Here is a 26,275-nt window from a genome sequence, read left to right as displayed (position 1 = left end):
CATGGGTGTTTGAGATGTTGCCATCCAATCGATCATGGATGTACAGTTTTTTGCTTCTCATAGAAAACCTCCAAAAATGATGATGATGATCCGCTCAAACGAAAGTGAAAAAACGATGGATTTGAATCCATTTCGGTGTGGGGAAGGTCATTATGAAATGTTCGCACAATTACCATTGCTCAATCGTCTTTCCAGCGCTAGGGCGCACAACGAGCGGCGGGTGCATGAGACCCACTCGCGGGTCTGGTCAAATGTCGGTCATCGAACATGGAACGATCGTTTCACGTTTGGCCTCGAGCACTGCGGCACCGGGCAGAAGAAAAATTTGAAGGAGATCTGCATCTTCTACTGTCAGAAGCGTTGTTGCATCTAGCTAGGTCTTCTACCCTGTAATTGATGTACTGGCGCATCATCAACAAAATAAAAAGCTTGAACATTTGCCATTGTAATCATGTAAAAGGAATCCCGTTGAGATGAAAAGTTTTAACTAACATAACATCCTTTTATATCATTACAGATTATGCTAACGTCCGCATCGCAGTACCTCTTCAATGCACTCGACAGCCGGGTGTACTTCGGTGAAGTGTCGGTGATCCTGCCGAACCATTGGCCCCAGTCCTGCATACCCTACAACCAAACACGCACTTCAGCGAGCGGTGAAACGGCGGACGTCACCATTCGACCGCACACCAAGGCCGAACCCTCCATCTGGACGCAACAGTACGCCGGTTGTGGAGAGTCGGGTGAACAGATCTACGTCGATCCGGAGATACTGGGCCGTGAGACAATCTGGCGGGAGTTTATCCGCGAGTGGGCAAAGTACCGGTACGGTGTGTTCGATGAGATCGGGTACGATCGCGATCCGGTCTATCCACGATGCTACATTAACGACGAGCACAAGGTCAAGCTGACTGGTTGCTCCGATGCGCCAGTCAACGATGAGGGCCTATGCGGTAGCCCATCCTCTCCCGTACCGGTCCCGTACAACATTAGCCGTGTGTTGGATCCGAACGCACGCACCAGCATCATGTTTGCGGCAGAATCGAAAAGCGTTACCATGTTCTGCGACGAGGGCACACACAACCGCTACGCACCGACGAAGCACAATCAGATGTGTGATCGCCGTAGCACGTACGACGTGATTCTGAAGCACTCGGACTTTGCGCCTCAAAATCAGATGGAGTTTAACCCTTCGGTGATCATTAACACGGTGCCAAAGTTTAGCTACAAATCGCGCAAACTAACCCGCTACGTGATCGTAATCGGTCAGACGTTTGTGATGCGAGAACGGGAAACGTGGAGCTTCCTGCGACGTGCCATACGCAAGTGGATCGTATACGATCTGCCGGCCACCAAGACCGAGATCGGTATCGCACTCGCTAACGATACGGCGACGTACGATATGCTCCCGATCACCTCGCTCCAGATCGAGAAGAACAAGGACCGGATCGCATCCTTCATCCCGTACACACCGAGCGATCTGAACCGTCCGACGTGTTTAAGCTGTGGCATTTCCGACGCCATCCATATGTTGAACGAACAGACGCGCCATCACGGACCAGCGAACTCGATCATTCTGGTGATCGCCCCCGGTATGGACATTGAGCATGAATCGCTAGCACGTTCGGCACGTGCCTCCAAAATTCGTATCGCTACCATCAACTATCCGATCGTGGAACCACGCCGGCCCCTAGACCCGTTGGCACACGAAACCGGTGGCAGCGCGTACTCCGTGTTCGAGTGTCGTGACAATTCGGAAAAATCTCTCGTCACCACGTACTTTGAGCTATCGAACGCACTGTACAACATCGGTAAGCTGTACTACGAAGGCAATCGTAACGAATTCCCGGTAGAAATCTTCCGCCGTGTGCTGGTTGATTCGGTGGGCGAAACCAATTCGCAGCGCAGTAGCCGTACCGTGACCGGGAACTTTATGCTCGATCCGTTCATGGGCCCACCGGCCGAGTTCTTCATTTATGTGCACAACTCTGAAAATCCCCTCGTATCGAACGTGCGCCTAACCAACCCGAACGGTATCGTTTACTCATCGATGAGTGATGCCCGTGCTTCGGTGCGGCAACTGTCTCTCCTGTCCACGATCAATGAAACCGGCATTTGGAACTATTCGATCGAACGATTCCAGGGTAATCCACAACCGCACTATGTGCAAGTGATCGCCACACCTCGCTCTAAGTACGCACCAGTTATAACGGCACGGGCCTGGGTACATCGGAGTAAGGCTGGTGGACCGATCGTACTGTTCGCGGAGGTGAAAAAGGGAGATCTACCAGTAGTGTCAGCACAGGTCGAAGTCACCGTTACCAAACTGGAACGTATTTGCGAACGCTTCCGGGAACCGACGGTGCAGAGTGATGAACGGTTCCTGCTGCTAGACACTGGTGCTGGTGATCCGGACATTACCAAGGGTGATGGAGTGTACTCTCGCTACTTCAATGCGGATGAATTTGGCGGACCAGGAACGTACCAGCTAGAGGTTACAGTCAGTGATCGTGGCAACACGGCCTACACGCTTGCGGATGGTGCCAGTTACAGTAAGTGTTTCTAACTCTAGCGATATGACAATCTCTTACGACCGATTTCTAATTTATTTCGTTACATTCCTATTCTCTTCACAGCCGCGACGTCCAGCACACAACCGGGACGTTGTTGCGGTAGTTCGGTACCCATTCCTCAGAAGCAATCGCTAGATTCCTTCGAACGCATTCTCCCCCCAATGACGGTGTTTGTTAGCCAGGCGGATTTGATTAACGCCGCCAAGGTGCCGGTCGGTCGTATCAGTGATCTTAGCGCCGACGTGGAAGGCATGAAGGTTCGCCTCAGCTGGACTTCACCGGACATGGGAGGAAAGAATGTGGCCCGTTACGAGGTAAAGTATGCCACCACGATCAAGGACATCGTGGACAACTTTGACACGGCCGCCGTACTTTGGCATCACGACACACCGTTTACGTTCTCCATCGGCGAAGGTAGCGAGTTTACCATGAACATTACGCACGAGCCGCATCTTTTCGGCCAGATTCTGTACTTTGCCGTGCGGCCATATGCAACACTCACCAAGGACGCCGAACCCGGACCTATCTCGAACTACGTCCGAGCGTTTGTGACGAAACCGAAGCCTACGACACTGTTCCCACCGTCCAGTACGGGTGGTACGGAAAGCTACGATTCCATCTGGTCATCCTATGACGGTATCGCCAAGAATGGAGACGACAGCATGGACATTATACCGCGCATCGCCAAAAGTATGGACCTCGGTCCAGAGTTGCTGCTGCCTATCATTGCCGGCATCATACTGCTGATCGCGCTCATCCTTATCTACTGCTGGTTCTGCGTGATCAAGAAGCGGCACGATACGCATGACGACGAGCAGAAGAAACCGATCAAATCGTTTAAGAGCGACACAAAACTCACCACCAGCCATAGCGTGATCGTGACGGCCGCCGGTAACGGTTCGTCACCGTCCTCCAACTCAACGACATCGTCCTCATCCTCGCCGAACCATCATCAGTCCGCCAACCATGGAGGTCAAACGACACTTCCTCAGTCCAACTCGTACGATATGGGGCTGGGTGATCATCAGACCGTTGGCATCCCGACCATCTACAACATCGACGACGATGTGCTGCTGGCCAAAAAGCGGTACAGTGCCGTCATCAATATGGGTCCACCGACGCACCCGATGGAGCAGCAGCTGATCGAGGAGCTGAAGCAGCAGCAACACATCATCGACACGCAATCCTTCATCATGCCGAACCATGGCGGTCCCACAGCCAATGGTACGATCGGACCGAACAACAACAACAACAACAACAACAATTGCAGCGTAAGCATCATATCGACCACCTCCAACAACACAACGCTAACGCGCACGTACAATCCGAACGCGGCTGGCACGATTATGGTCGGTGGCCGTACACTGAGTCCGTACGAATCCTGGTCCGCTTCGCAACTGCTGCAGGAGCACGAGCAGCAACATCAGCGACGCCATAGCCCCACACTTATTGACGATCTGATCGACAATAACGTGCAGCAGTCGTTCTACAACCCTGGGCAATCGGTACAGCAGCTCCATCCGCAGCACGCCCATATGCTGGGTCAACCGGGCACGGATCAGATGTCGATGTTGAACAACAATCATCTGAATGAGAACGGTTCGCCACCGGTTCCACCGCTACCGATCTACACTACCAGCCCGAGTGTTGGTGCTTCGGCTGCGGCTGTCGGTAATACGACCTCGTACGTGTACGGACAAAGTCACGGTTCATCGGTTAGTTCGGTCAACAGTGGACTTGGCCCGATACCGAACGGTGGTTCCACGATAAGCGGTACGGACACGAAGAAGCGACGCAATGTCACCATGGTCTAAGATGGTGAGCAGGCATCCCGGACCAGCTGTTTTTGGGAGGTGTTGAACGCGCGCCAGTCCACCACAGACTACAGAGACACCTTTTTTTTCCAAAGAAAACTGCCCCAATCGTCCCGTGTCGTGTCTCCCATTAAATAAACCCACCAATAAAGTTGGTGGCTGCTTCTAGCCTGTGGTGGTTGCACGTTTCCGTTCCCGATAAGAACGAGCTTCCGCGGATTGCGATTCGTACAGTGCGAACTAGTCAACCAGATCAAGGAGGATTTCGTTTATGGATTTTGTTTTACACAATACGTTTCAGTTTTAGAACTATTTTATGTTTGTACACAAGTTAAACATTCACAACCACAGTGCCGAAGCCTGGGAGCTGGTTGGTTTTTTGTTTGTTTCGGATAAGTTTTAGCATGATAGGATTTAAGCTTCAAATGGTCGATATGTTGCAACAGTGTGGAGTATGACACCGTGATAGATGGTAGTGTGAAACTAATCTTAAAAAGCTCACGTACTTGGCAAGATGAGATGAATTGTAGATAAATCAATACAGTGGCATTGGGGGAACTTTACTAGTACGTACGTACGCGCATAAGTCACATCAAAGATCAAACCCGAACAAAAATCGATGACTAATTACTATAGACTATTACAAATCAGAGGCCAGAAACGTTCTGGCAGGAACGAATCCACTAGGACGCGGATGAGCATTTGTGAGGTAAACTCTTCTAGGTGTAAACTACAGTGTGGCATTAACGAATGAAACGAAATCTTAAGTCTGATGTGTGGTGTTGTACTATATGGGTGTTGCTGTTGAAAGGTAGCAGTATCCAAATGGCCAGTACGCCGTGGTGCGTTTATACAGAGTGAAATGAATGTGAGGAAAGTTTGCTTTCCATGCGATGTTGTTCTTTCATTAGTTTGCAAAATTAAGGACAGATTTATAATGTAGCAATGAAAAGGGGGAAATTAAGAATTAAGGATAGCAAGGATTAGGAATACGCACAGGGATGGGATGTGAACTGTACATAGAAGAGTTTGGAAGGATAAGAATACGTGGTACGGTTTTCATGAATAATGAGACGACTATGGGACTAAGGAAAACTATCGCTAGTGAAAGGTGAGCGGAGCGATTGATAAAGCTCGTGAAGGACTATACTTTAACTGTGTCACTGAGAAAATGGAAAACTAAACCATAAGTACACGAAACTGTTCTCTGTGTGTGTGTATATGTGTGCGTGTGAGTTTCTGATAGATATGGAAAACAAGTAAAACCAAAAACTGAAATGTAAAGCTTTTGGGGCAGCCAGCTCGAGGGCACCGGCTGTCCTTAAACAAAACCTAACAAGTGACAAACTCCTTAACAAACAGAACAGAAAAACTAACGAAAACCAATGTTAAACTATAAAGAATCTCTAGTAACAGAATCTATCGAAGTATATATATATATATATATACATACACACACTCATTTATATATTTCAGTTCCGTATCGAAACACGGGTGCACTTGGCACAGACTTGCTAAACACACTGAATCACACAACCGCGATATTGAGCAGACGGACGAAAATGAAAGGATATTGCAGAAGGGCAACTCTGCACTTTGAAAAAACAAACCAATCTCATTAGGCTTAAGTTCCTTGGAACGTTTTCTGAGTTTGTAAGATTGCAAAACAAAAAAACCGAACCGCTGATTGTTTGGTTTTTACATTGTGTTTAGGGGGCGCAAGTTTATTTTATTGTGTACATACGTTCTAGCAAACGTTTTAAGAAGAAACTAATAAAAACTGAAGAAATGTATCATTTTAATGCGCGTAGTGTGGTATGCTTTTTTTTTTCTTATAGAACGGAAAAGAATCCATTCGGATCGGTGTGCTTTTGAGTACAAGAACAAAAATGGCGAACAAATTGTGGTAAGATCCATAACAGCTTGTTGAACATGGTCCGAAATTTGTACCCTACACGACATATTCAACATACTTATTACATTACAGTGCTATCTAGCGTCGTCATTTGCAAATCAAACATCTCAACCTTTCCAGCAGTCTTCATCATCTCATCTCAAATTGAACCACCACCTCTCGCCTGTCCATGAGGACGGCTCAAAAAGACGTAACGGGCTGGATCGTCCAGTGCCTGATCTCGTAATTGTGGTTGCTCCTCTACTGTACTTCCCAGCGTACGAAGGCAAACAGCTTCCAGAATCTAAGAACATTCCATCAATTTTAGACAATGTCCTTATCGTCTCCTAGGTCACTTTCACCTCTGAGGATAATAGGAAAATGGCTAGTTGTAATGGGAAGAAGGAGAGGGTGTTTAAAAATCTCGTATCTTTTTACCTAGGATGTAGCATACTACCTACAGTAGTAGAATCTACTCCTCGGAGATTCGGATTTGTTAAAGTCACTTAAATCTTTTGCCATTTAGGAGCCGACAGAATAGTGGTATTCTTTTATTTCTTTTGAGGAACGGCCTGGCCGTATTGCTGGCTATACCACGTACCACGTAGTGAGTATAGTCAGTCCTCTGCACGGGAGGACGGGACGGTCCGGATGGGATTTGAGCCCCGGTCCTGCCCTTTGAAGATCGGCGCCGTTGTCGCCCAAACCACCGGGCCTCGAATAGTGGTATTCTCTGAACCCAACAAAATACTATAACATTGATCCGAAGAATTGTCTCTATTGCATTGAATATTTGTTACTTGTCCTTGCTCAAAAGCGACAAGCACACTTGCATTATCAGCAAAAATCAAATGAGGTTTTGCGGGTTATAATTTTGTCCAACCACAGGTGTTTTTAGTAGAAACATTTACTTTTGCATCGTCTATATGGACCGAAGTTAATTGCGAAGTTACTAGTTCTGTGCCGTTGGTGGTTTATAATGAATGGTTTTATAAGTTAGTAAGCTTTTCTATCCCGCAAGTGATTGAAGTTCAATTTATATTAACTTTTTTTTCTCAAACACGACCAAAACTGAACTCGATGATTAATTTTGATCAAGTTCTATATTTCTTAGCATAAAATGCCTATTCACAGAGAGCCTTTACAGTATTGGGAATCTCTTTTATCGAAGCAACTGAACGCAACGTAAGGAACACTCTGCGGAATAAGCTTCTTTTAAAATGACCTACCTTGATTTCTGCATTATTCTTGCAAACAACCTTTTGGAACATTAACTTCTACTCGCTCAGCGACAAGAAAGCCTGTCTTGTCCTAAGCACTATCCCGTCCGCGACATGTGATTAGAATAACAACTGGTTCACCCATCTCGTCCATTTCTATGCTGCGGCCTTTGACCATGAGGTAGGGCAAAAAAATCCAGCTTTCTACCAACGATCGCACTAATCTCTTGCTGCAACAGTTCGTGTAGCGTAACACCGTCATGCCGGTACAACCAATACCCCTCGTTCACCGTACGCTTGTCCGGTATGAAATCGTACCGCTTAGGGCCGCTCGTCGGTGAACTTAGCCAAATCTGGCGATTTGGTAGCTGCCGGTTAATCACATACGTTCCATGCGGTTCTCCAAAGCTTACCATCAGCACACCATCCTGGAAAGGGAACGAGTTGGAAAAAGTTAGTTTGGCTTCATTGGGATGTATGTGCTCCGGAGCCAGCTTACTTACGCTGTACGTAACGTCCGGATTTTTCAACGTGCTCGTTTCGTCAATAATCTGCTCGAAATAATCCACCAACGATTCCAGCGTGTCTGAGCAGACGGCCACAAATGTGACAGAATCGATCAGTGAGGTGGCAATGAAGTCGTTCGGATTCATCGAGCTGTACGGCTGGCACTGATTGATGCTGCAGGAGAACTGTTTTTTAGTGAAATTGGCCGGCATTTGACTGGAGATAGCGTGTTCCGGGACGAATCGATGGCAGCAAGTAAGTAGCCGGTTCCACCGGGTTATTGCTCGTCGGAGAACTTGGCTCATCGTGCTGGGAGTATGGTTCCTATCTTGGCCACAAACTACACGGGAGTTAACTTATCAATCTGAATGAGTCCTGCCACAATCGTGCTTCAATAAACTTGTGGGATAATCTCACCGAAGAAAGCAATTGGTTGTTTTGAGCGAAAATGTTACAGTTTGACAGTTGTTCTGTGTTTACGTTCCAAAATGTTTACAGCAGCTCCCCGATATACGCCATTCTCAATATATGCGAATTCGCTGTACGCTAATGTTTCAAAAACTGACAGTTTATACTTTTTTAACGAAAAATTTCAAGTAACTTTCACACACACATGGCATGACCGTTCCCCATTAGTCAGAACTGACTATCCAAGTCTACTAAGCTGTTCGTTGACTGGCGTGACGTATTAGGTCGTTACGCCAAGAGAAGAAAAAACTTGAATTCATAACAAAAATATTTGTACGTGTATACACAATCATGAATTCGGTAAAATCAAACACACACATACAAATTATTTCGTATATGTACCGGCTGTCATATGCAATTTTATATACGTGGAAATTTGCTATAGCGATTAGCACTCGGTCCCGATCGAAAGCGTATATCGGGGAATACCTGTAGTTGAACAGTCAGTCCTCACTACGGGGGAACGATTTGGACGGGATTTGAATCCCTGGCCGGCCGTGTGAAGATGAGTGATGTTGTCGGAATATCACCGGTCCGCCCCTGGTGGTTAAATTAAACAGGCTGGTTTAATCATCGTATTAAAAAAAAAACGTTAAAAATTACCTTGCTTAACGTATGCCTAACTTAAAAAAGATAATGCACCACCTCAATTCTTCAGAATCTCTAATGCCAAATGACAACTAGCTGTACGTTCTCAATTATCATTTGTTGTAAAAAAAAAATTGCTACGGCTTTCTTCTCGATCAACATTTGAATGTAGCTTTATTCGCATCGATTCTTTAATTCCGCTACGGAACGAATCCGTAGGATAGCAAATATGAAAACGTCGTCATCCAACAGTTACCGCGACACATGTATCGAAAATGGTTGGTCCACTGCAGTAAACACTATCGTCCGGTAGTTTGGCACTGGCGAAATATTGAACTCCAAACTCAGCTGAACCCTGATCGAGCAATGAATCTGATGCGAAACTCTCAAATATCTCCGGCAATGTATCACAGACGACTGGATCGGCCATTACCAGTGCGTCTCCCGACACGGTATCGTCCAACATTTCACAAGGCACTACCTCTGGTTGATACTCGATCAGATCATCCAAACTGTTCAACTCCGACGGATCCATAACTTTTGCCGCGTTCGGCAACACGTGTCCCTTCTGCACGTGGCGTTTGTAACGGCCGAGCGTACGAAACACTGTTTTGCAAATGCCGCACACATACGGGTACTCGTTCGTATGGCTGATCATGTGTTTCTGTAGCTGATGCGGATGAATAAACTGCCGTGCGCATACGGTACATTCGTGCTTCAAATTACTGTCACGATGCGTTTTGGCGTGATTCCGCAGCGTTACTTTAGTTAGGAACTTCTTACCACACGTATCACACTCATACTTCCTCCCGGAATGTACGTCCAGATGGATGCGAAGATCGCGTCGACGCTTGAACCGTTTGCCACAGATCGCGCACTCCACGTTCTTATCGCTGCTGTGGGTGATTAGGTGCAGTCGAAGCGCTCGCCTCGATTTGCTCGTATGTCCACACACGTGGCAAATGGTAGGCTCCGATTTTGTTACTGCAGCGGACTTCACAGTGGGTCCGTTTGCTTTCGCTTCGTGCTTACGTCTGTGCATGGTAAGCGCGGATTCGGTGGACATTGTCTCGCCACAAATATCACAGACTAGCGTTGCAATCCGTTTCGATGTTTTGCTTCCAACGAGTTCACAGTTTTTTCGATGCTTCTTTAACTGAAAACAGCTAACGAATACCTGCTCACAGTCTAGGCACACCCACTCCAAGCGTCCATCAACAACGCGTCGGCGGGCTTCCGATTTCTTCGTGTCTTTTGTTTCCGATTCGTTCGTTGGAGAAACAGATCCTTTTTCGGAATGCGATTCTACGACATCATCGCTATATTGAACAAAATTTTCTGCGGATATAGTAAAACTTTGCTGCTTGTAATGGTGCATAAAGTTAGACTCATGGAATGGGTACGTCAAATAATTGTAAGCGTCTTGTTCGAGAGTTGAATCAAAGGCAGTTCTCTGCTCCATTTCGGAGGCTGTCTGCAACTGGGCGTCTGGTTGTGTAGAAGAAGCCATTGGCGCAAGAATTGAAATACTCTCTGTGTAATCAGCATCCGAATTCTTCAAACTAGTACTAGTATCTTCATCAAATGCCACGAATCCAGCACCAGAAGGGCTAGGAATAGTTTGCGAAGAAATCACCATTTTCGGAGCAACACGTTCTTCCATCATACCAGGTGGTAGCAAACCTTTTTTCGATGCAATAAAATCCATTTTGAGATCGATTAAGTTCGGCATAATAGCATGTCGTTCGGCCAATAGGCTTGCTATTCGCTTCTGTCCTTCTTCACACACGGAACGAAATTTGCAAAATTCCTCCAGGAAACTATTGCAACTGACACATATGTTGGTGCATACGTTCTTTCCATGGTTTTCCGGAATTCGCAGATCATTGATTATCTGCAAATGAACGTCTGATATGTGTATCATTTGGGCATTTTCTCGGGCACAGAAACGGCACAGCGGTAATAGAAGTCTTGCTAGCGTATCGTAATCGTACTGAGCGCTGTTATCCTTTAGCATCAAATCATCCACTACCGATCCGATGTAGTTATCGATGATGTTGAATTCGACTAAATTCAACTCCTACAAGAAACGCGATAATAGTCAGCAATATAAAACACAACAACTCTCAACAGGAGAAGAAAACAATACTTACTTCTGGTGATTCATCCATCATTATTATTCCACTGCGTTAGTTTGATCTTTTACCATTTAAAACTCGACTTCCGACTCGACTCGATTTAATATGCATGGATCAATGTCGAGTCTTCGTAGGTTCGGCCTAATTGTACTACGTTTTAGATTTATGTTGGCACACCAAAAGAATGTTTGTACGGTACTACGAGGAAGGCGACTTCGGATAAAAGGTATAAACAATGATGTTTTGCTGTAAATCGCCACATTTAGCACATTTATCACAACGACCTACACTTATACACCGCATTGATTTTACGGTAACGCAAGAAACGCTTGAAAATTAACTAAATATACATTTAAAATCAACTAATATTCAATAAATGCACGTTCCAAGCTGTGTAAAACAGAACAATATGAAAATACGGGAGGCAGTGTTGCCAGTAATTCGGATTATATTGTATCAAAACCAAATGTCAAACCATAAACTGACAAACACGCAGAAAGAAGAAGAAAAGAGCTGTCAAAAATCTTCTAGCTAAACAATTTTGTCAATACACCAAAGCAAAGGACGCTCGTGGGGCGCACAATTCCGCCCGGAAGGAAAACGATACAAACGCTCAACTGTCTGATGCTCGTTTGCTCAAGCAGGGACTAATGTTCATGGTGCGATGGCCGAGTTATGGTGAGTAATGCTAATGTTATCGATACTTTAGTTCCGAAAAAACCATAAGGGCAATACGACTTATGTGATACGCGCTTTGTTTCGTTGTTGTTTCCATAGCAATCTATTGACATGCCGGCTGTGCTTGCAGAAACAGTTTCAGCTATTACCAATGTTCCCCGCCAACGAACCGGTCAACGATGAGCTGCTGCGGAAGATCTACGAATGTGCTGCGGTACGAATATCGTACGAGTACGATCAAAGTTCCGTCATCTGCATCAAGTGTATCGTGGATGTGGAACAGTTCTACGCCTTCAAGCAACGGTGCATCGAAAGTGATTCTTTGTTTCAGAAAATACGTCTCGGCTGTAATGATCGGGGAGGACTGGACGAGAGTGAGTTTGAAAATGCCCCATTAGCGGAAGTTGATTTTATAGAACCAATCACTAATCTGGAGCAGTACGATGGACCGAGGACTATAGACAGTTTCATTGGAGGACTCTCCAAGCTGCTGCACGTCGGTTATAATTACCGCGTCGTACGAGTGAATGACGAATGCGATGTGCTGGTGTACCGTAACCATCGGTTTTATCAACCTACCAAAGCAACCGAATCGAGCCAATGGATTTGTGTTGCAAGCGGTTCCAACGGCTGTCCGGCTCGGTTAACCATCTCTTCTAAAACTGGCTTCCCGTTAGCGCTGTTCACCAAACGCATCCGACACAACCATTCCGAAGCGTTGGTGCAAATGATAGATTCAGCGGAAGCTTGCCAAGAGGAAGTCGTGCAAGTACTGCCAAAGTATGCTCTTGTCCTATGCGCTGATCGACGGTTGCGTTTGCTAACCGAAGGGTACCGTTATCGTTTGCGGAAGGCATTATATCGCACCGGACAAAGCTTCTGGGGCTGTGTGCGGTCCGACTGCACAGCTCACGTTACGCTATCGTATGACGACATCCGGACGTGTGCGATCGGCGACCAACCACATAGTCATGAAGCGGAAGGAAGTGACTTTTTGCCTTCTTCGAATCCAAGCACTGAGCTCATGGCCCAACAGGAACCAAAGCGTGGAAAAACTGGTCTTAACTATTACATAGCCGACGAGTTATTAGTGTATAGTGGGAACTATTACAAGGCACTTAACGAGACAGAAGACAACTCCACCACCAGTGTGTGGAAATGTACGGTTAAGGATTGTGCCGCAAAGGTGCAGTTGCATGTAAAGTACGCCACAATGATCAACGGCAACCATAATCACGTTAAACAAATAACTAAAAGCAAGAACCAGTTGGTAAAGCGCACGGTACAGCAGGGCGTTAATTATCGTTTGATCGTAGAAGAGCACGGATTTATCAGATTGTTGTATCGGAAGCAAAAGTACACCTATCGTAAGATACTTCCAGGTGGCACCGCGGAATGGGCCTGCATTTGGAAAGGTTTGGGTTGTAAGGCACAGCTTCGATTGCTGCCCGACGAACAGCTTGTCTATAGCTGCACCGAGAGCACCATCAAGCACGTGCATCGTGTAGGGAATGTACTTGAAACACATTTTCCTCCCAGACAAGCAACGCAACGCTCTCCTGCCTGCGAGACAAACCTTTGGACTACTTCGACCTACGAGCTTTTGTGGAACCAAAACAGCAAACCGATCATTCGCCGGCAGCTTGATCGATACTATGCCCGGACAGCATTCCCACACGGAACAATCGAATGGCATTGTGTTCGTGGCATTAACACACTATGCAAAGCGACCGTTACGATCGACAAGTACGGTGCGATCATTGCCGAACACTCAGTACACGATCACGATAGAATGCGCCAGAATGGCATAACAGTACGTCAGCTTGGGCAAAACCCTTCGACGCGCGATATCTTTACCAGTCCTGGGCCTGTAAGCTTACTGGCCGGTGGTTTCAACTATCGGCGAATGCACGACGAACACTTGAATATTGACATTATTGTACACGTCGCTCACAAGTACTTATCTGACGGTCCAGAGTCGAACGGGTACCATTGTATTATGCGTGACGAACCGCAAGCCTGCCCGGGGAAAATCATACTCACCAACTATGCTCTCTGTGCCGAGATATTGGCGGCACATAATCATCTCGCTCGCACGGTGCCGAAGATTCCCGAGCCGGATCGTACCGCGCAGGTAGTCATAGAAGGTCCCAACTACGAACTGATATACTCGATGACCGGCCGCAACTGTTTGTTGCTACACGAAGGGCACGTGTTCCGCATGTACAAGCTGCTGGAACCGTCGCAAACATCTCGATGGCGCTGTATCCACGCCGAGGTCGGCTGTAAAGCGTTCCTGAGCGTGCCGTTAACGCTCACAAAGCCCGCCACCATTGATACGCATCCGCACGATCATTCGAGGGTAAGGTCCAGTGACGGTACGACCGGCCTCGTGAAGGTGAAGCAAGAAATTATCGAAGAAACCGACGAACTAGGAGCGAAAACAGAGCGTACGAAGCCGGAGCAATCGCCTCGTCTACGACCACGCGTTATCCCAAAGCGAGAACCGAACACAGAGGATGTAAAACGGTCGCTAGCATTAATCAATCCGTCAACCTCGGACACCACCAATCCGTTGAGCTTGTTTCAGGACATACGCGGCACACTGATTAAGGAGGAGATGAAGCGTGAAATGATGATTAAGCCCGATCCCGATGCGATGACCTGCTTTCTCAACGGTCATCTTTATGTGCGCCAGTTTGAGGAGCTCGAAACGCTCGATTCTCCCGAATGGATATGTGCTTTCCAGTGGACGCTCAATTGTAACGCCCGGTTAAGCGATCTTTCCGTGCACGCGCACGAACGTTTCGCATCCGTGCGGACGAACGATCGGTTTAACATGCTTAAAACACTGATCTCACGTGGTTTGATTGGTCAGCGGGGCGCGATAACGCAGATGCCCGAACGGCAGAAAGTGTCTGAGTACGAGCTACTGCCTAGCAATGGCAATCTGTCGTTAATTATCGATGAAAATCGGTATTACTTTTACAAAGCGAAGAACAACGGGGAATGGCTGTGGCGTTGCGTACGGTACCGCTGGCAGGGGTGTAAGATTGGTGTGGCCGTTTCGCATTGCTTCGGGAAGTATTACTACCAACCGTACGGCAACACGGATCACGTACATTCCTCGTAAAAGGGTGTCGCTAGCTAAATTAATGCTACCCGTTTCATTAAATGCGTGAAAGTTGTTTGAATTTTTTTTGTCAACATTTAAGTTTGTAATATGGTAGGTTAGTTCGTAGCCTTTGTTTTAGTATGAGTAATATAAGTACCCAATTGTGTGTAGCCGAGTGATCGGAAAATGTGTCAAGTCGATAGGCGGGTAGAATTCAGTCTTGTAGCTTGGAATGTCGTTACGCTTACTAAGACGAATGCGAATGTACACGATTTGTGCATAAAATAAGAAAAAATAGTGAAAATATGTGTTACAAAATAAATGTGCGATAAGTTTTTTTTTTGTGAAACGATTGTGTTTCATTTTTCTTTCATCAACTTAAGCTTTCTCGCTTTGTTATACTAGAAATGAAGTCAGCAATATTTGTAATAGCCTCTACTCTACAACTCTAGAAAATTAGAATTTTCAGATTTTTTTTCAGATCTTCCTCAGAAGAGGAAGAGCGATTTACCAAGAGATAGAAGATCACCAAAATCACGTCAGACTTAAGATCCTAAGAACTATTGTCTTAATTAGGATGAAGAGGACATTATCACTTATCTTGTCAGCTAGAGCTCCTCTAGCGATGGGATCATATGAGATGAATAAATGGTTAACTCAACGAAAATCTAGAGGCTGCATCACCAGTTATTGCCACCATTGCGTTATTGCGTTGGCTTTATAGCTCCCGAGCCACAGAAAATTTCAAGCTGTTGATATCGATGTTGAACTGTGCAAAAATCTCCAATGTTCCAATCCAAAAAGTTGCAGCGTTTTCTTGTGTATGCCCCAGGTTCTCAAAAAGCAATCTCTAAGCGAGCAATGAATCTTTCGTGTTTTGAAATCTCTCCTGGCCCGCAGCCTAATGACAAGTAAGTACCAGAAACCGACACAATAGCATCCGAAAAGATCCGAATTTACTGACCGTCGTGTAGTACGCGAGCACGAAATTTATCAAATTTTTAGTGATTTATGCAATAGTTAATTGATGCCCTGTGAATGAAATCTGGGTATCATCTATCCCATATAAAAAAGATACGTCTCATGAAGAGAAAACCCTCATGATCCTCCAACCAAGATAATTTTTTTTATCCGAATAAAGCATGCCCATAATGCTTACATCGGACACAGTAAATCCACCGAACTTTCTTCAATGTAATTTTTGTAATTGTGTTTATTTAGATTCCTGTTTTAGATAAAAAGAGACAAATGAAAAGTAGCTCAATCACAACCTCCGGATGCGCGCTGACACGCCGGCCTTACACTTACAACTGCTTATCGTCCCGTTTTTGAGAGCCAGCGCGCAGACAGTTCCAACACATTCCTTTGCTACCTTCTCCCGTGCTAGTGTATTATTAATAATTATCATCCGATAGTAATGCTTTAGTCGCTCCATTTCGCTTAAATGGTATGCTACTACACACGCATGGGTTGTGTCGTCAATGGCAAAACAGTCAATGCTGTTCATGTTCCGTGGAAAGCATGATGTATTAAAGATAAGTTGAACAGAGGCGAAAACCAAAGCGATAAGATCGAACCGGTGGAAACAACAATATTACGCGAATTATTTACACACACACATACACACGCAAAGGCTCGTTTCAATTCAAGTTGCGCGCTATTCATAAGAATATTTGAGTCGCTTCAATACAAGGAGAAATGGAAATTGTTAACCAGTCTGTATTACGTACTAAAATGTAAAAAAGTAACTGATGGAATAATAAAAAGAAAACATGCCACACACGTAGTTCGGTTAATTTCTAAAAACGAAACTAACCGAAAGAAAGCATACGATTTACCGACTCGCGTTGACACTCGTTTCTGCTGAGCAAGCAGTCGAGACCTAGTTTTGTTCCCTACCAATCATTAGAGGAACTGTCCATATCTTCTCCTTCTTCTTCATCTTCCTCCTCCTCCTCCTCATCTTCTTCCTCTTCTTCTTCTTCTTCATCATCCTCTTCGCCATAACTATCGGAATCAGTTCCGCTGTAATCGTCATCCCGTCGCGGACGCCTTAGATACAGCTCAATCATATTATCGAGATCGGTCAGCCGACGTTTGGCTTTCTTTGTATCTGAATCAAGTACCCGCAGATGGTGCAGATATTCGTAGGTTCGTGTTGACTCATTTTGTCCCTCACTGGTAGTGAACAGTTTGGTCGTGAACGAGCGCAACTTCTTCAGCAAGTAGTTATAGTTGGAGGCTAGCTTCTTCACTTCCAAGTACGGCCCGGACGTTAGATGCCCGTAGTCCAGTATCATCCATTCCCCTGTTGTAATGCACCAAGTGAACAGGGACCGACACTGGTAGATCTTTCGATGCGTTTGGCAGTCGATCGTGGCGGAACAGTTCTGGCATGGTTTTGGTTTTGCGTTGCCAATATCGTTGGCCGTAAACTGTAGCACCGTCGTGCAGGTAATCGTTTCCGTTAGTGGACATACCTGAAACGCAAATCGTAAAAAGGTGAACATTTTTTCATCGTCCATTGGATTGTGGTCATTGTGCCTTGTACTTACGTGCGTCAGTTCGTACGCCGAATCTAACAAAATTCCATACTTTTTGCTTTCTTGTGCACAAATGTGATTGGCTACATGGAACGAGAATACTTCCATATCGAACGAATTTTGCGTTACCACAACAGCCGGACAGTTGAGCTTGTTGAACGATGCCTGAGAAATGATTTGCATCTTTGAGTAGCAGGAACCATGTACTTCCATTGGCAGTGACGCATGATACCCTGGTGAGATACAGTCATCTGTAAAAGGAAGAAAACGGACGAATAGCCGTTTAGGTTAGTAAACTATGGAAGTTTTTAGGTCACAATAAACCTTTGTCAAGACTTTAAATCCTCGTAAAACTTTGCCTTACAGATTATTAAGAGATAAAATTTGGTAGCCTTAAGCAACACAAGAGAACATAACCCTGAGAGTAATATAAACGAAGCATAATAGCGCAGTAGGTTCTAGTGGTGGAATGGATTCATGAATCCACGCCAACTCCGACGTATAAATATCTGTTCAACCCCGGAAAAATCCGGAGTTAAAAGTTGCCGGTTACTCTGGAGTATACTGCAAAATAAAAGATCCAGTTACAGGTAAACATAAGTTAAGTGTCAGGCAGGATATAAATCCAAAGATGAGGAAGAATCGTAGCAAAATCACAGCAGGTGATTGGAATCTCAAGTCTCTTACAAATAGCATACCAAAGGAAGGATCTCTGCAGTTGCTCAATGTGATTCTACTCAAAATGTTGCCAGAGAAGGTGTTCTGTTTTATGCAACATATGCTCTCTTACGTAGCAGATACTGTTCTGCGCAAGGGTGATCACCCTTTTGTTCAAAGGGTGATCGCACTATTCAAGACTTCGGGCCGTCCCCCCGTAGTGAGGACTGACTATACAACTAAGTGGTATCGGGAAGTCTAGTAAGCCATTTGATGGCCGGCGTGACCTCAGAGATTATTAAGCCAAAAAAAAAAAGAATATTATTCATGTCTTCTCAAACATATCTTAGATCACAAGTCAGCATTTAGCTAGCTATATAGCTATGAGTACAATTATAGTCCCAGAGCTCACATAAGCCTCTGAGACATGAATTCTGTCCACAGCCAGCCAATTCTACTTATTGTTGAAGAGTGTAATCAAATCAATAGCTGAAATTAGTATTACTTACCATCCTCCATCGTTACCACAGAATTAGCGTCGTCCTCTTCGACAAAGATTTTCACAATCCTTTTCGTGCAAGTTGGCATTTCAGTCGCCGATTTCGACGATTCGCACGTTGCATCTACATTGCCACCCGACCGTTTGTTGGCCGGCAACTGATTATCACCATTGATGTTATTTTCGTTGTTTGACTCATCCAACAGTAACAGCTCGTTGGCCATCTTTTTCGCACTAATTTTCTGTACCGCGTCGATGAAAAACTTCGGAATGTCTGGAGTGCCACCTGCTTCGCTGGATCCACCGGCTGGAATGCCATTACTCCCCGGTGAAAGTATCTGTATGTAGTCGCGCGGGTCAAGCGACACATTTCGCTTTATGTGCTTCATCGCCGCTGATGCTGTGGATGCACTGGGCGCAATTCCACCATTACCCGCACCACCATTGCCACCAACAAGTACGACGGAACCACAACCCGGTTGGCCTCCTTGCGATGACGGCGAACGATGTCGATAGTACGAAGGAGAGCGAATGCCAGGCGGTGACCGAAGATAGCGATTGCCAACCGGTGAACCGCACGGTGACCGAAAGCCATGATTCGGTGAGGCTCGATGCAGATGGTGGGTATTTGAGATTAGATCTGCGTAACTGGCGTGGGGATGGTGTGACGCATTGTAACCAGGCACGGCCACACGGGCCCGGATTTGGTTTCGCAACCGATTGAACGGTTCGATATTTTCTTCGCTTGTGGGCTCCTCGGAGAATTCGTACTTCTTGTCTGCCAGACGTCGCTTCCGAAAGGCGCTTATCTTCTCGCACCGCTCATTATCCTCGGAAAACTCGTACGCTTTCGCGGCCGAATCGGTATCCGCCTCGAAACTAGCTGCTTCGGACGCGACCTGAAAATTTGCCCCATTGGCACCGTTGACGACGCACTGCTGTAAGGGTAGTTTTGACTGTTGTTGCTGAGCAATTTGAACGTTAGGAACATAGGACGGTTCGGACAGATCGAACCGTCGGCGCAATGGCGACCGCGAGATTGACGGCGCTAGTGCAGTGGTTGAGGAACTTGCCGTAATTGGCATATCACACATGGGTACAGAATTCATGGTCGGGTTGACTGTGCGTCCAGTTCCGTATCCTTCCTGGTACGGCGAATTTCCGCCTCCACATTGAAGATTAACCCGCGTCACGAAGGACTTTCGCAATGGAGCGATCGGTACCGCATTCGCAGACGGTCCCGGCAAAGCAACGGTCGCTGACGAGCTCGACGCACCGGACACGCCATCAAGTCTTAGCTCTATATTTGTGTTACTACGATGGTTCATCAGTCGCACTTGCGCCATGCTTGGTTCGGTGGTTGTTTCCTGCTGAGTGACAGAGGCCATTGGCGAGGTAATGATGAGCTCGTCAAAGTTATCCGGATAGCTTCGAATGGAACACTTCGTTTCGTATATATCAGTCTCGTATTCTGCGAAATCCGCAATGATTTGTTCCGCAATGCTCAGCTCCGGATTGAGCTGAGTAGTGATAGTGGTAACAGTATTATTAGCAGCACTAGTATTAGTTTGACAGTCGCTTTTCGTCGTTTCAAGCTCGCATTTCTTGACCACGCCTGAGTAGCTGCTGTCCGGCGATTTGGAGCCAACAACTTCGCCACTCTTGCCTGGCATCGACTTTTTACACTCATCCAGCAACACATCCTTCTGCGGACTGACATTTCCTAAATACTTTGAGCTCAGTGCGGCTCCACCGGTGCCCGCTCTCTCCTGGCTTCGCCTCGTGTCCAGCTTTACATTAATTGTGTGAATGATACTGTTTTCGCTCATAATCACATATCCGGGACAGTTGAGATTATAGTTCGGGTTAAACCGTGGTCCAGAATCGGTGCCGCGGTACTTCATGTGGATCGTCATGTTACACCCAATGCACAGTATGTCCTGCCGCTGTTCATCGCCCTCGTGCGCATCCCGCACCTGCTTACAATCCAAGCAGCCCAGCTTTGGAACGCGCACCATCGTTACGTAGGATTCAGAATCCTCGTTCCAATTGCCACCATGCACGATCAGGAGCTGGCTGTCCGTCTTCCATTGCGTTATCGATACGGACTTTATTTCGCCCACCCCGTGATCATCGAAAAGGCAAACGTGAAAATATTTACTCAGCAACACATGAGGCCTGTAAATCCAAAAGTAAAGCCTGCAAGGGAAAGACAGCCAAATCATAGTAAAGCATTATATCGCGAAATCCGGGCATATCGATCTGACGGTACAGAATGGCTGTACAGCAATTACATACTCATATTTGTGGATGGAGCAGAAATCATTCGCAAACGCTTCATCGTAGTCGTACGACAGTTTGTAGCTCAGCAGAAACTGTCCACAGCTGGTCAAGCCCATGAAGATGTGTCTGTGTTCAGAAGACGATGTGAGGTAAAAAAACGAGTAAATTAAAGCTCCTCCCAGGATCTGTACAATGTTCTCAGCTTACCCGCTCAAAAAACAGTACGGCACGATGCTTTTCAGGCAGAACTGTAACTGTTCTGGCACCTCCTGGAATGGTTGCTGATGTGAACGTTTGTTAAGCCCTGTGGCAAGGTAGCCCGAATGCTCCCGGTTCAACACCTTCAGCAGAACATTCTGGGTACCGTTGCTGCTGTTGGAACGGGTATAGAACCGATGCCCGTCCAATGGGCGCAATCGCTGCATTTGGCCAATCCGTTCCGCTTCTTCGTCGAACAGAGATCGGTTCGGATCCATTGCTGCTCCAATTTTTCAGTTCCTGTGCACAGGCTTGTTCATTCTAATACTACACTAGTTCATCTTTTCACCGAACTGCGAACTGCCAATGCCTACTTGCTTATGTCCTTCGCAACGCGACGCGTGTGTTTCACACGGAAAATGCAACTCTCCGTCTCGGTAATGATGGTAATGATGGCGATGATTCTGATGATGATGGTGATGAGGATCTACCGAGCAGAACAGAAGGCGGTGTATGTGGGCAGCTCGTCGTGCGTACGAAATATGCTGCCTTTGCCTGTCGTGGGAGTACGGTACCACCCACAACTCACCGTGCAATACACATACTTCGGAATTGTTGCACTATCGGATCAAATTTCTGCTCTTTTCACGATATTTTTTCACGAGCCTTGCTGCGGCCCAGTCGATAGAGCAGAGTTCCGTGTTGTTTTCTGCTTCTGCTTTCCACCACAAACGCCCGTCGTAACTTCTCTCTTCGTCAATAAATGACAAACATATACACTCACACACACTGACAGGCGGTTAACGTCAAGCTGTGTGTTCTTGTCAAAAACAACAAGCTTGGTAAATCGCTTTTCCTTCTACACATTCTGAACGGATGCCGCTGACAAATGAAAAAAAAAAAATCAACAAGAAAATAGTTTTCCACCAATGTACTAGTCGACTTTAGTCTTGGAATTCTGATCCGCATTCGTTTTATTTCTTGTTGGGTCAACCAGCAACATACATTACATTACAAGGTAATATTTCTAATCATAATTCCATCGAAGAATCTTCGTGAACTCTGTACGTTTTACCTAGACATCAAGAATAATCCCAGGAGAACGAATTTCTTCGATTGTTTCTCAATCGTATTAATCTTAATTTCCGGATCGTACTCCATCGATTGTTTAGTTCTGTTGCTTACAGCTGTAGTTTACTGATATTTTATCATTCCGTACAAGTTTCCCCCATTGTCTGCCGAAGTCGAGTAAGAAATAAATAAGCTTGATGAGTAGAAATCCGTAGGGCGCTCGCTTCATATTTCCATTCCCGACATGCAGCTTACGTTACACGACAAATAATTAATCCTATACAATCACCACAACATCAGCGATCACTGTGAATCGCTAGAGCTAGAGCTGGAACTTTCCGTGGACATGACTTCCACATCATCTTGGGAAGCATCCTTGTGCGCTCGGGTGTCCAACGAAACTGATCCTCCACCAGCGCCCATCGACATGTGCAATTCTCCGGACGGATGCCAGGCAAATTGATTCTGTGCGGAGGCCGGAATCTCACCGCCGGCTCCAGCACCAGCTCCACCACCGGTCGCACCCGAAACAGCGGTATTTCGGTGCATTTCGTTCAAACTGTTTGGATGCTGCAGATTGTGTCCATTGATGTTGAGATCCGACTTGCCCAAAAATCCGAGCCGCATCTCAATGTCGGTAGGGTACGGTCGACGAAGATCGCCCTGCTGCCAGGTAAGCGGTGCACATATGGCGTGTGACGCACTGATGCGGTGGGCAAACTTGATGAGCTCTTCCGACGAAACTGGCCTTTTGTTAGCCTTCGCAATGCTGGCCAGCTTTTGTCGGGCTTGGAAAATTGACGTTGCAAGAATTTGTTCTGCTTCCTTCAGCTGCTTTTGCAGCTGGTTAATCTCCTCGTCCTGTTTCCGCACCTGCTCCCGTAATGAGTCCATGTTCTTCTCAATGCCTGCCTGTTCGGCAGCAAGCTGAAGGGTCGATTTTAGTTCCTTATCTTTTAAGACGAGCAGCTCCACGAGTTGAGCATGGTCGGCACTGGACATTTTCTGTGCCTTCGGAGCAATTGTGTTCTCGATCAGCTCCCTACAGACACGAGGTAAGAGGATTGTGTTTCATTAGTAAGTTGGGTACATCCGCTTGAGCTTCATGGACTCAAAGTGGTCTTCATTCAAAACACTTACTTGGCAACGATTTCAATGTCGTTTATGATGGCGAGAAGCCGTTCTCGTGTACTGAGATGATACGAGGACATGATGATATCGCACGGCTCAGTTTGTTTCCCGACGAAATTGCCGACCAAACAAATAAGATCAGTTTGCAATTCTCTGCTCTGTTTTTCTGTCAACGGATAGCTCTGTTTATTGTTAAGCGTTGTATACTTTCGCAGGACTTCAGACGGAACTCAGCGAATTATTATCATTTTAGCTAATTTTATGATGTTCCAAATATGGATAGAGTTTTGTTTAGAAAAAAACCAATGGATTTCAATTTCTTTTTACTGTGAAAACACATGATTCACGAACAGCGCGCAATTATAAACAAACCGGCGAAGGATTGTTGTAAGGTTCAGTTAATCAAGAAGCACCATGATATTCAAGTGAATATTTGTAGCATCTTTTTCACTCGGATTTCTGTCACTTGTCGCGTGCTGGCAATGCGTGTTTAAATCAAAACAATTCACCTAAAATCCATTTTCCCTAGATATTGTCCGAAAAATGCCGAAATTTCAACATTTAGTCGTAGATACTGCAGCGTTCGTTAAGAATGAACAACTGCAAGTAAGCATCAAACGAGGGTTCAGAACTTTACACTTTAAACTAACAACTTTTCATTCTTTCTAACAGAACTACGCCGAAAACTGCTACACCGTACCTGGTGTTCTGGCTGAAATCCGTAACAATCGACAGATCAAGAATTTGGCGGTGCTTCCATACAATCTGCAAGTGAAGAGTGCGGACCCAGATGTGCTTGCAAAGGTGGTGGCGATAGCAAAGAAAACGGGTGACTATGCTTCACTGTCGCTAGTCGATTTGCAGGTTATCGCGCTAACGTACGAACTGGAAACAATTCACGTGGGTCGTGATCATTTGCGCGATGAACCAATGCCAGCTATCACGGTGACTGCCGATACAAAGCCAGCTGTCCTACAGGGCACGGAGTTGATGAAAGGATTTTATGTACCGTCGAAAAAGGGTGAAGATGAGAACGAATCGCCACAGAGCGAAGATGATGCTTCTGAGTCCTTAAACGACCATAACGAAGCTCAAGAACACGAGCCACATTCCCAGTCAGATTCGAAAACCGGTACAAATGAGCAGAAGAAAGCTACGCATGAATCAGCAAGCGAAGAGGAAGATTTCGCTGACGAAATATGTGAGGAAGAGGAGGAAGATTTGGAAAATGAAGACGACGATGACGATGGTGATGAGGACGATGATAGCTGGATAACACCCAGCAACATCAAACAGGTGAAGCGCGACATGGGAATGGATCTGCACGAAGAAGCATCGACCACCGTAGCATGCATCACGACCGATTATGCGTTACAGAATGTATTGAAGCAGATCGGGCTGCAGGTTGCCGCACTGGATGGCCGCATTATCAAGCAGGTCCGCACGTACATATTGCGATGTTACGCCTGCTTCAAAACAACGCCGGACGCAACGAAAGTGTTCTGCCCGAAGTGTGGTAACAAGACGCTGAAGAAAGTGGCCGTCAGCTTGGACGCAGAAGGCAAACAGATTATTCACATCAACACCCGGCGACCGCTGACGGCCAAGTACAAAAATCGACCGATTGCTAAGTTTGAAGGTGGCAAGTATGCTACCAATCCCCTTCTGTTTGCCGATCAACCGTTGCCACAGCAGCGCGTGTCGGCAAAGGCTCAATCGAAAACCAATGCCCTCGGGGATGATTATACGGCCGGGTATTCGCCGTTCGTGATGCGAGATGTTGATTCACGTTCCGCTGTATTGCGTGGATCGTCGAATTTGAAGCAGCGTATCACCAACCTCACGTACGACAACAAACGCCGTGGATATAAGAAGTAGATGTGAATTCGCATTTCCAGTCGTTAGTAGTTGTATCGGTATTAGGTATGTTGCTATCAATTTCTTTATGTATGGAATTATAATGTGCTTCTGCAAGCGTTTTATTTGTTTGCAAAGCCAATTTTATTCTCCCCAGTTTTGTAATAAATTCACATAATACAGTAAAATATGACTTTTGTTTTTATTTGAACTCTAAAATCCTCTTTTATTTTTGAATCTTTTTGTTGTGGTCATTTCAAAACGACTTCGGGTATAGTTTTAGTACAACTCCATATGTATACTAAAAACAAATTCACTTTTACAGGGTGGCACGTTGAAGTGAAACGTGCCACCCTGTAAAAGTGTACCCACATGGGTATATTTTGACAGATTAACTTGTTTACTATCTAGGGTGCAAAAAGTACACTTAAGGGGTTATTACATGGGAGCAAAATCTGTCGGCAGATTTTAGATTATATCTGTCAATATGAGCTTTTGACACAAAAATTATGCATGCTGAATTCCGATTTTCATACCGGTATCTATCTGTGCAACCCGCTTTGAGGGATAGATGTCGAAGCCGATGGCAGCGTTTTTCATCATGTGATAAGGACTGTAGGGTACGCTTAAGGTTTCTAGTAAACTATAAATAAAGATATGCGACGAAATGCCGGATAAAGTGGTTTCAATTTTATTACACAAAGTGTATGACTTGTACAATCCAAATTTGTAGAAATGAGAAAATAAAAGATACACAAATTGGACGATAAAATTGTTAAAGTATTATATTTGTTGAATACTAATCCTTTGGCAATTAATGCACAAATAATAATTGCACAAATATTGGTTACACAAATTGGACGATAAAATTGTTAAAGTATTATATTTGTTGAATACTAACCCTTTGGCATTTATAGAAAAACAACTTTTAAACAATAAATTGCAATTTTTCTCGATAGTCTGCACACCACCTAGCCGGATTGCCGTGTCATCAAGTTGCGTCAAAACGGTGTCCAGTGCCAAAAATAAAAAATAAAATAA

General features: G+C 45.6%; 8 protein-coding genes across 8 annotated transcripts in view; 3 read left to right on the top strand and 5 right to left on the bottom strand.

Moving 5' to 3' along the window:
• The window catches only part of LOC126556745 (calcium-activated chloride channel regulator 1-like), a 46,012-nt gene extending 41,620 nt beyond the window's left edge, over positions 1–4,392 (top strand). The window contains exons 2-3 of the mRNA XM_050212215.1: positions 518–2,552; positions 2,637–4,392. Coding sequence (XP_050068172.1) covers positions 518–2,552; positions 2,637–4,387 — 3,786 coding nt within the window. The 3' untranslated portion in view covers positions 4,388–4,392. The remainder of the gene's footprint in view (positions 1–517; positions 2,553–2,636) is intronic.
• LOC126559687 (DNA topoisomerase I, mitochondrial) overlaps positions 1–26,275 on the bottom strand; it is a 524,180-nt gene that overhangs the window by 245,651 nt on the left and 252,254 nt on the right. The gene's annotated exons all lie outside the window — the stretch shown is intronic.
• Positions 7,639–8,313, bottom strand: LOC126559121 (frataxin homolog, mitochondrial). Its single transcript, XM_050215236.1, has 2 exons — positions 8,005–8,313; positions 7,639–7,929 (listed from the first exon to the last, which is right to left on the bottom strand). Exons 1-2 carry the CDS (start codon positions 8,311–8,313, stop codon positions 7,639–7,641), a joined length of 600 nt encoding a protein of 199 aa, XP_050071193.1.
• Positions 9,306–11,235, bottom strand: LOC126557449 (zinc finger protein 329-like). Its single transcript, XM_050213231.1, has 2 exons — positions 11,218–11,235; positions 9,306–11,144 (listed from the first exon to the last, which is right to left on the bottom strand). The coding sequence occupies exons 1-2, from the start codon at positions 11,233–11,235 to the stop codon at positions 9,306–9,308; spliced, it is 1,857 nt and encodes a 618-aa protein (XP_050069188.1).
• Positions 11,867–26,275, top strand: part of LOC126556917 (uncharacterized) — a 163,569-nt gene continuing 149,160 nt past the window's right edge. Inside the window, exons 1-2 of the mRNA XM_050212476.1 lie at positions 11,867–11,880; positions 11,980–15,019. Coding sequence (XP_050068433.1) covers positions 11,867–11,880; positions 11,980–15,013 — 3,048 coding nt within the window. The 3' untranslated portion in view covers positions 15,014–15,019. The remainder of the gene's footprint in view (positions 11,881–11,979; positions 15,020–26,275) is intronic.
• LOC126556847 (uncharacterized) lies at positions 16,891–21,453 on the bottom strand. Its single transcript, XM_050212375.1, has 5 exons — positions 21,185–21,453; positions 20,993–21,103; positions 18,705–20,893; positions 17,551–17,789; positions 16,891–17,475 (listed from the first exon to the last, which is right to left on the bottom strand). The coding sequence occupies exons 1-5, from the start codon at positions 21,451–21,453 to the stop codon at positions 16,891–16,893; spliced, it is 3,393 nt and encodes a 1,130-aa protein (XP_050068332.1).
• LOC126558787 (mediator of RNA polymerase II transcription subunit 4) lies at positions 22,517–23,524 on the bottom strand. The gene is made up of 2 exons (XM_050214855.1): positions 23,387–23,524; positions 22,517–23,288 (listed from the first exon to the last, which is right to left on the bottom strand). The coding sequence occupies exons 1-2, from the start codon at positions 23,455–23,457 to the stop codon at positions 22,550–22,552; spliced, it is 810 nt and encodes a 269-aa protein (XP_050070812.1). The 5' UTR covers positions 23,458–23,524; the 3' UTR covers positions 22,517–22,549.
• On the top strand, positions 23,855–25,255 carry LOC126558118 (RNA-binding protein NOB1). Its single transcript, XM_050214072.1, has 2 exons — positions 23,855–23,983; positions 24,050–25,255. Exons 1-2 carry the CDS (start codon positions 23,921–23,923, stop codon positions 25,253–25,255), a joined length of 1,269 nt encoding a protein of 422 aa, XP_050070029.1. The 5' UTR covers positions 23,855–23,920.

The sequence above is a fragment of the Anopheles maculipalpis genome, chromosome 2RL, assembly GCF_943734695.1.
Source record: "Anopheles maculipalpis chromosome 2RL, idAnoMacuDA_375_x, whole genome shotgun sequence".
NCBI classification, from domain to species: domain Eukaryota; kingdom Metazoa; phylum Arthropoda; class Insecta; order Diptera; family Culicidae; genus Anopheles; species Anopheles maculipalpis.
The sequence above is the reverse complement of the archived record's forward strand: the minus strand, read 5'-3'. Positions and strand labels throughout refer to the sequence as shown.

What these genes read in the sequence shown, in the direction of transcription:
- LOC126559121 (XM_050215236.1), bottom strand. Translation starts at nt 8,313, where the DNA reads ATGAGCCAAGTTCTCCGACGAGCAATAACCCGGTGGAACCGGCTACTT. An exon ending in ATCCGGACGTTACGTACAGC is followed by an intron (nt 7,930 to 8,004) that starts GTAAGTAAGCTG and finishes TTCCCTTTCCAG; the next exon opens with GATGGTGTGCTGATGGTAAG.
- LOC126556847 (XM_050212375.1), bottom strand. Translation starts at nt 21,453, where the DNA reads ATGGATCCGAACCGATCTCTGTTCGACGAAGAAGCGGAACGGATTGGC. An exon ending in TGCTCCATCCACAAATATGA is followed by an intron (nt 20,894 to 20,992) that starts GTATGTAATTGC and finishes TTTCCCTTGCAG; the next exon opens with GCTTTACTTTTGGATTTACA. An exon ending in TGTGGTAACGATGGAGGATG is followed by an intron (nt 17,790 to 18,704) that starts GTAAGTAATACT and finishes TTCCTTTTACAG; the next exon opens with ATGACTGTATCTCACCAGGG.
- LOC126558787 (XM_050214855.1), bottom strand. Translation starts at nt 23,457, where the DNA reads ATGTCCTCGTATCATCTCAGTACACGAGAACGGCTTCTCGCCATCATA. An exon ending in GACATTGAAATCGTTGCCAA is followed by an intron (nt 23,289 to 23,386) that starts GTAAGTGTTTTG and finishes TCGTGTCTGTAG; the next exon opens with GGAGCTGATCGAGAACACAA.
- LOC126558118 (XM_050214072.1), top strand. Translation starts at nt 23,921, where the DNA reads ATGCCGAAATTTCAACATTTAGTCGTAGATACTGCAGCGTTCGTTAAG. An exon ending in TTAAGAATGAACAACTGCAA is followed by an intron (nt 23,984 to 24,049) that starts GTAAGCATCAAA and finishes TCTTTCTAACAG; the next exon opens with AACTACGCCGAAAACTGCTA.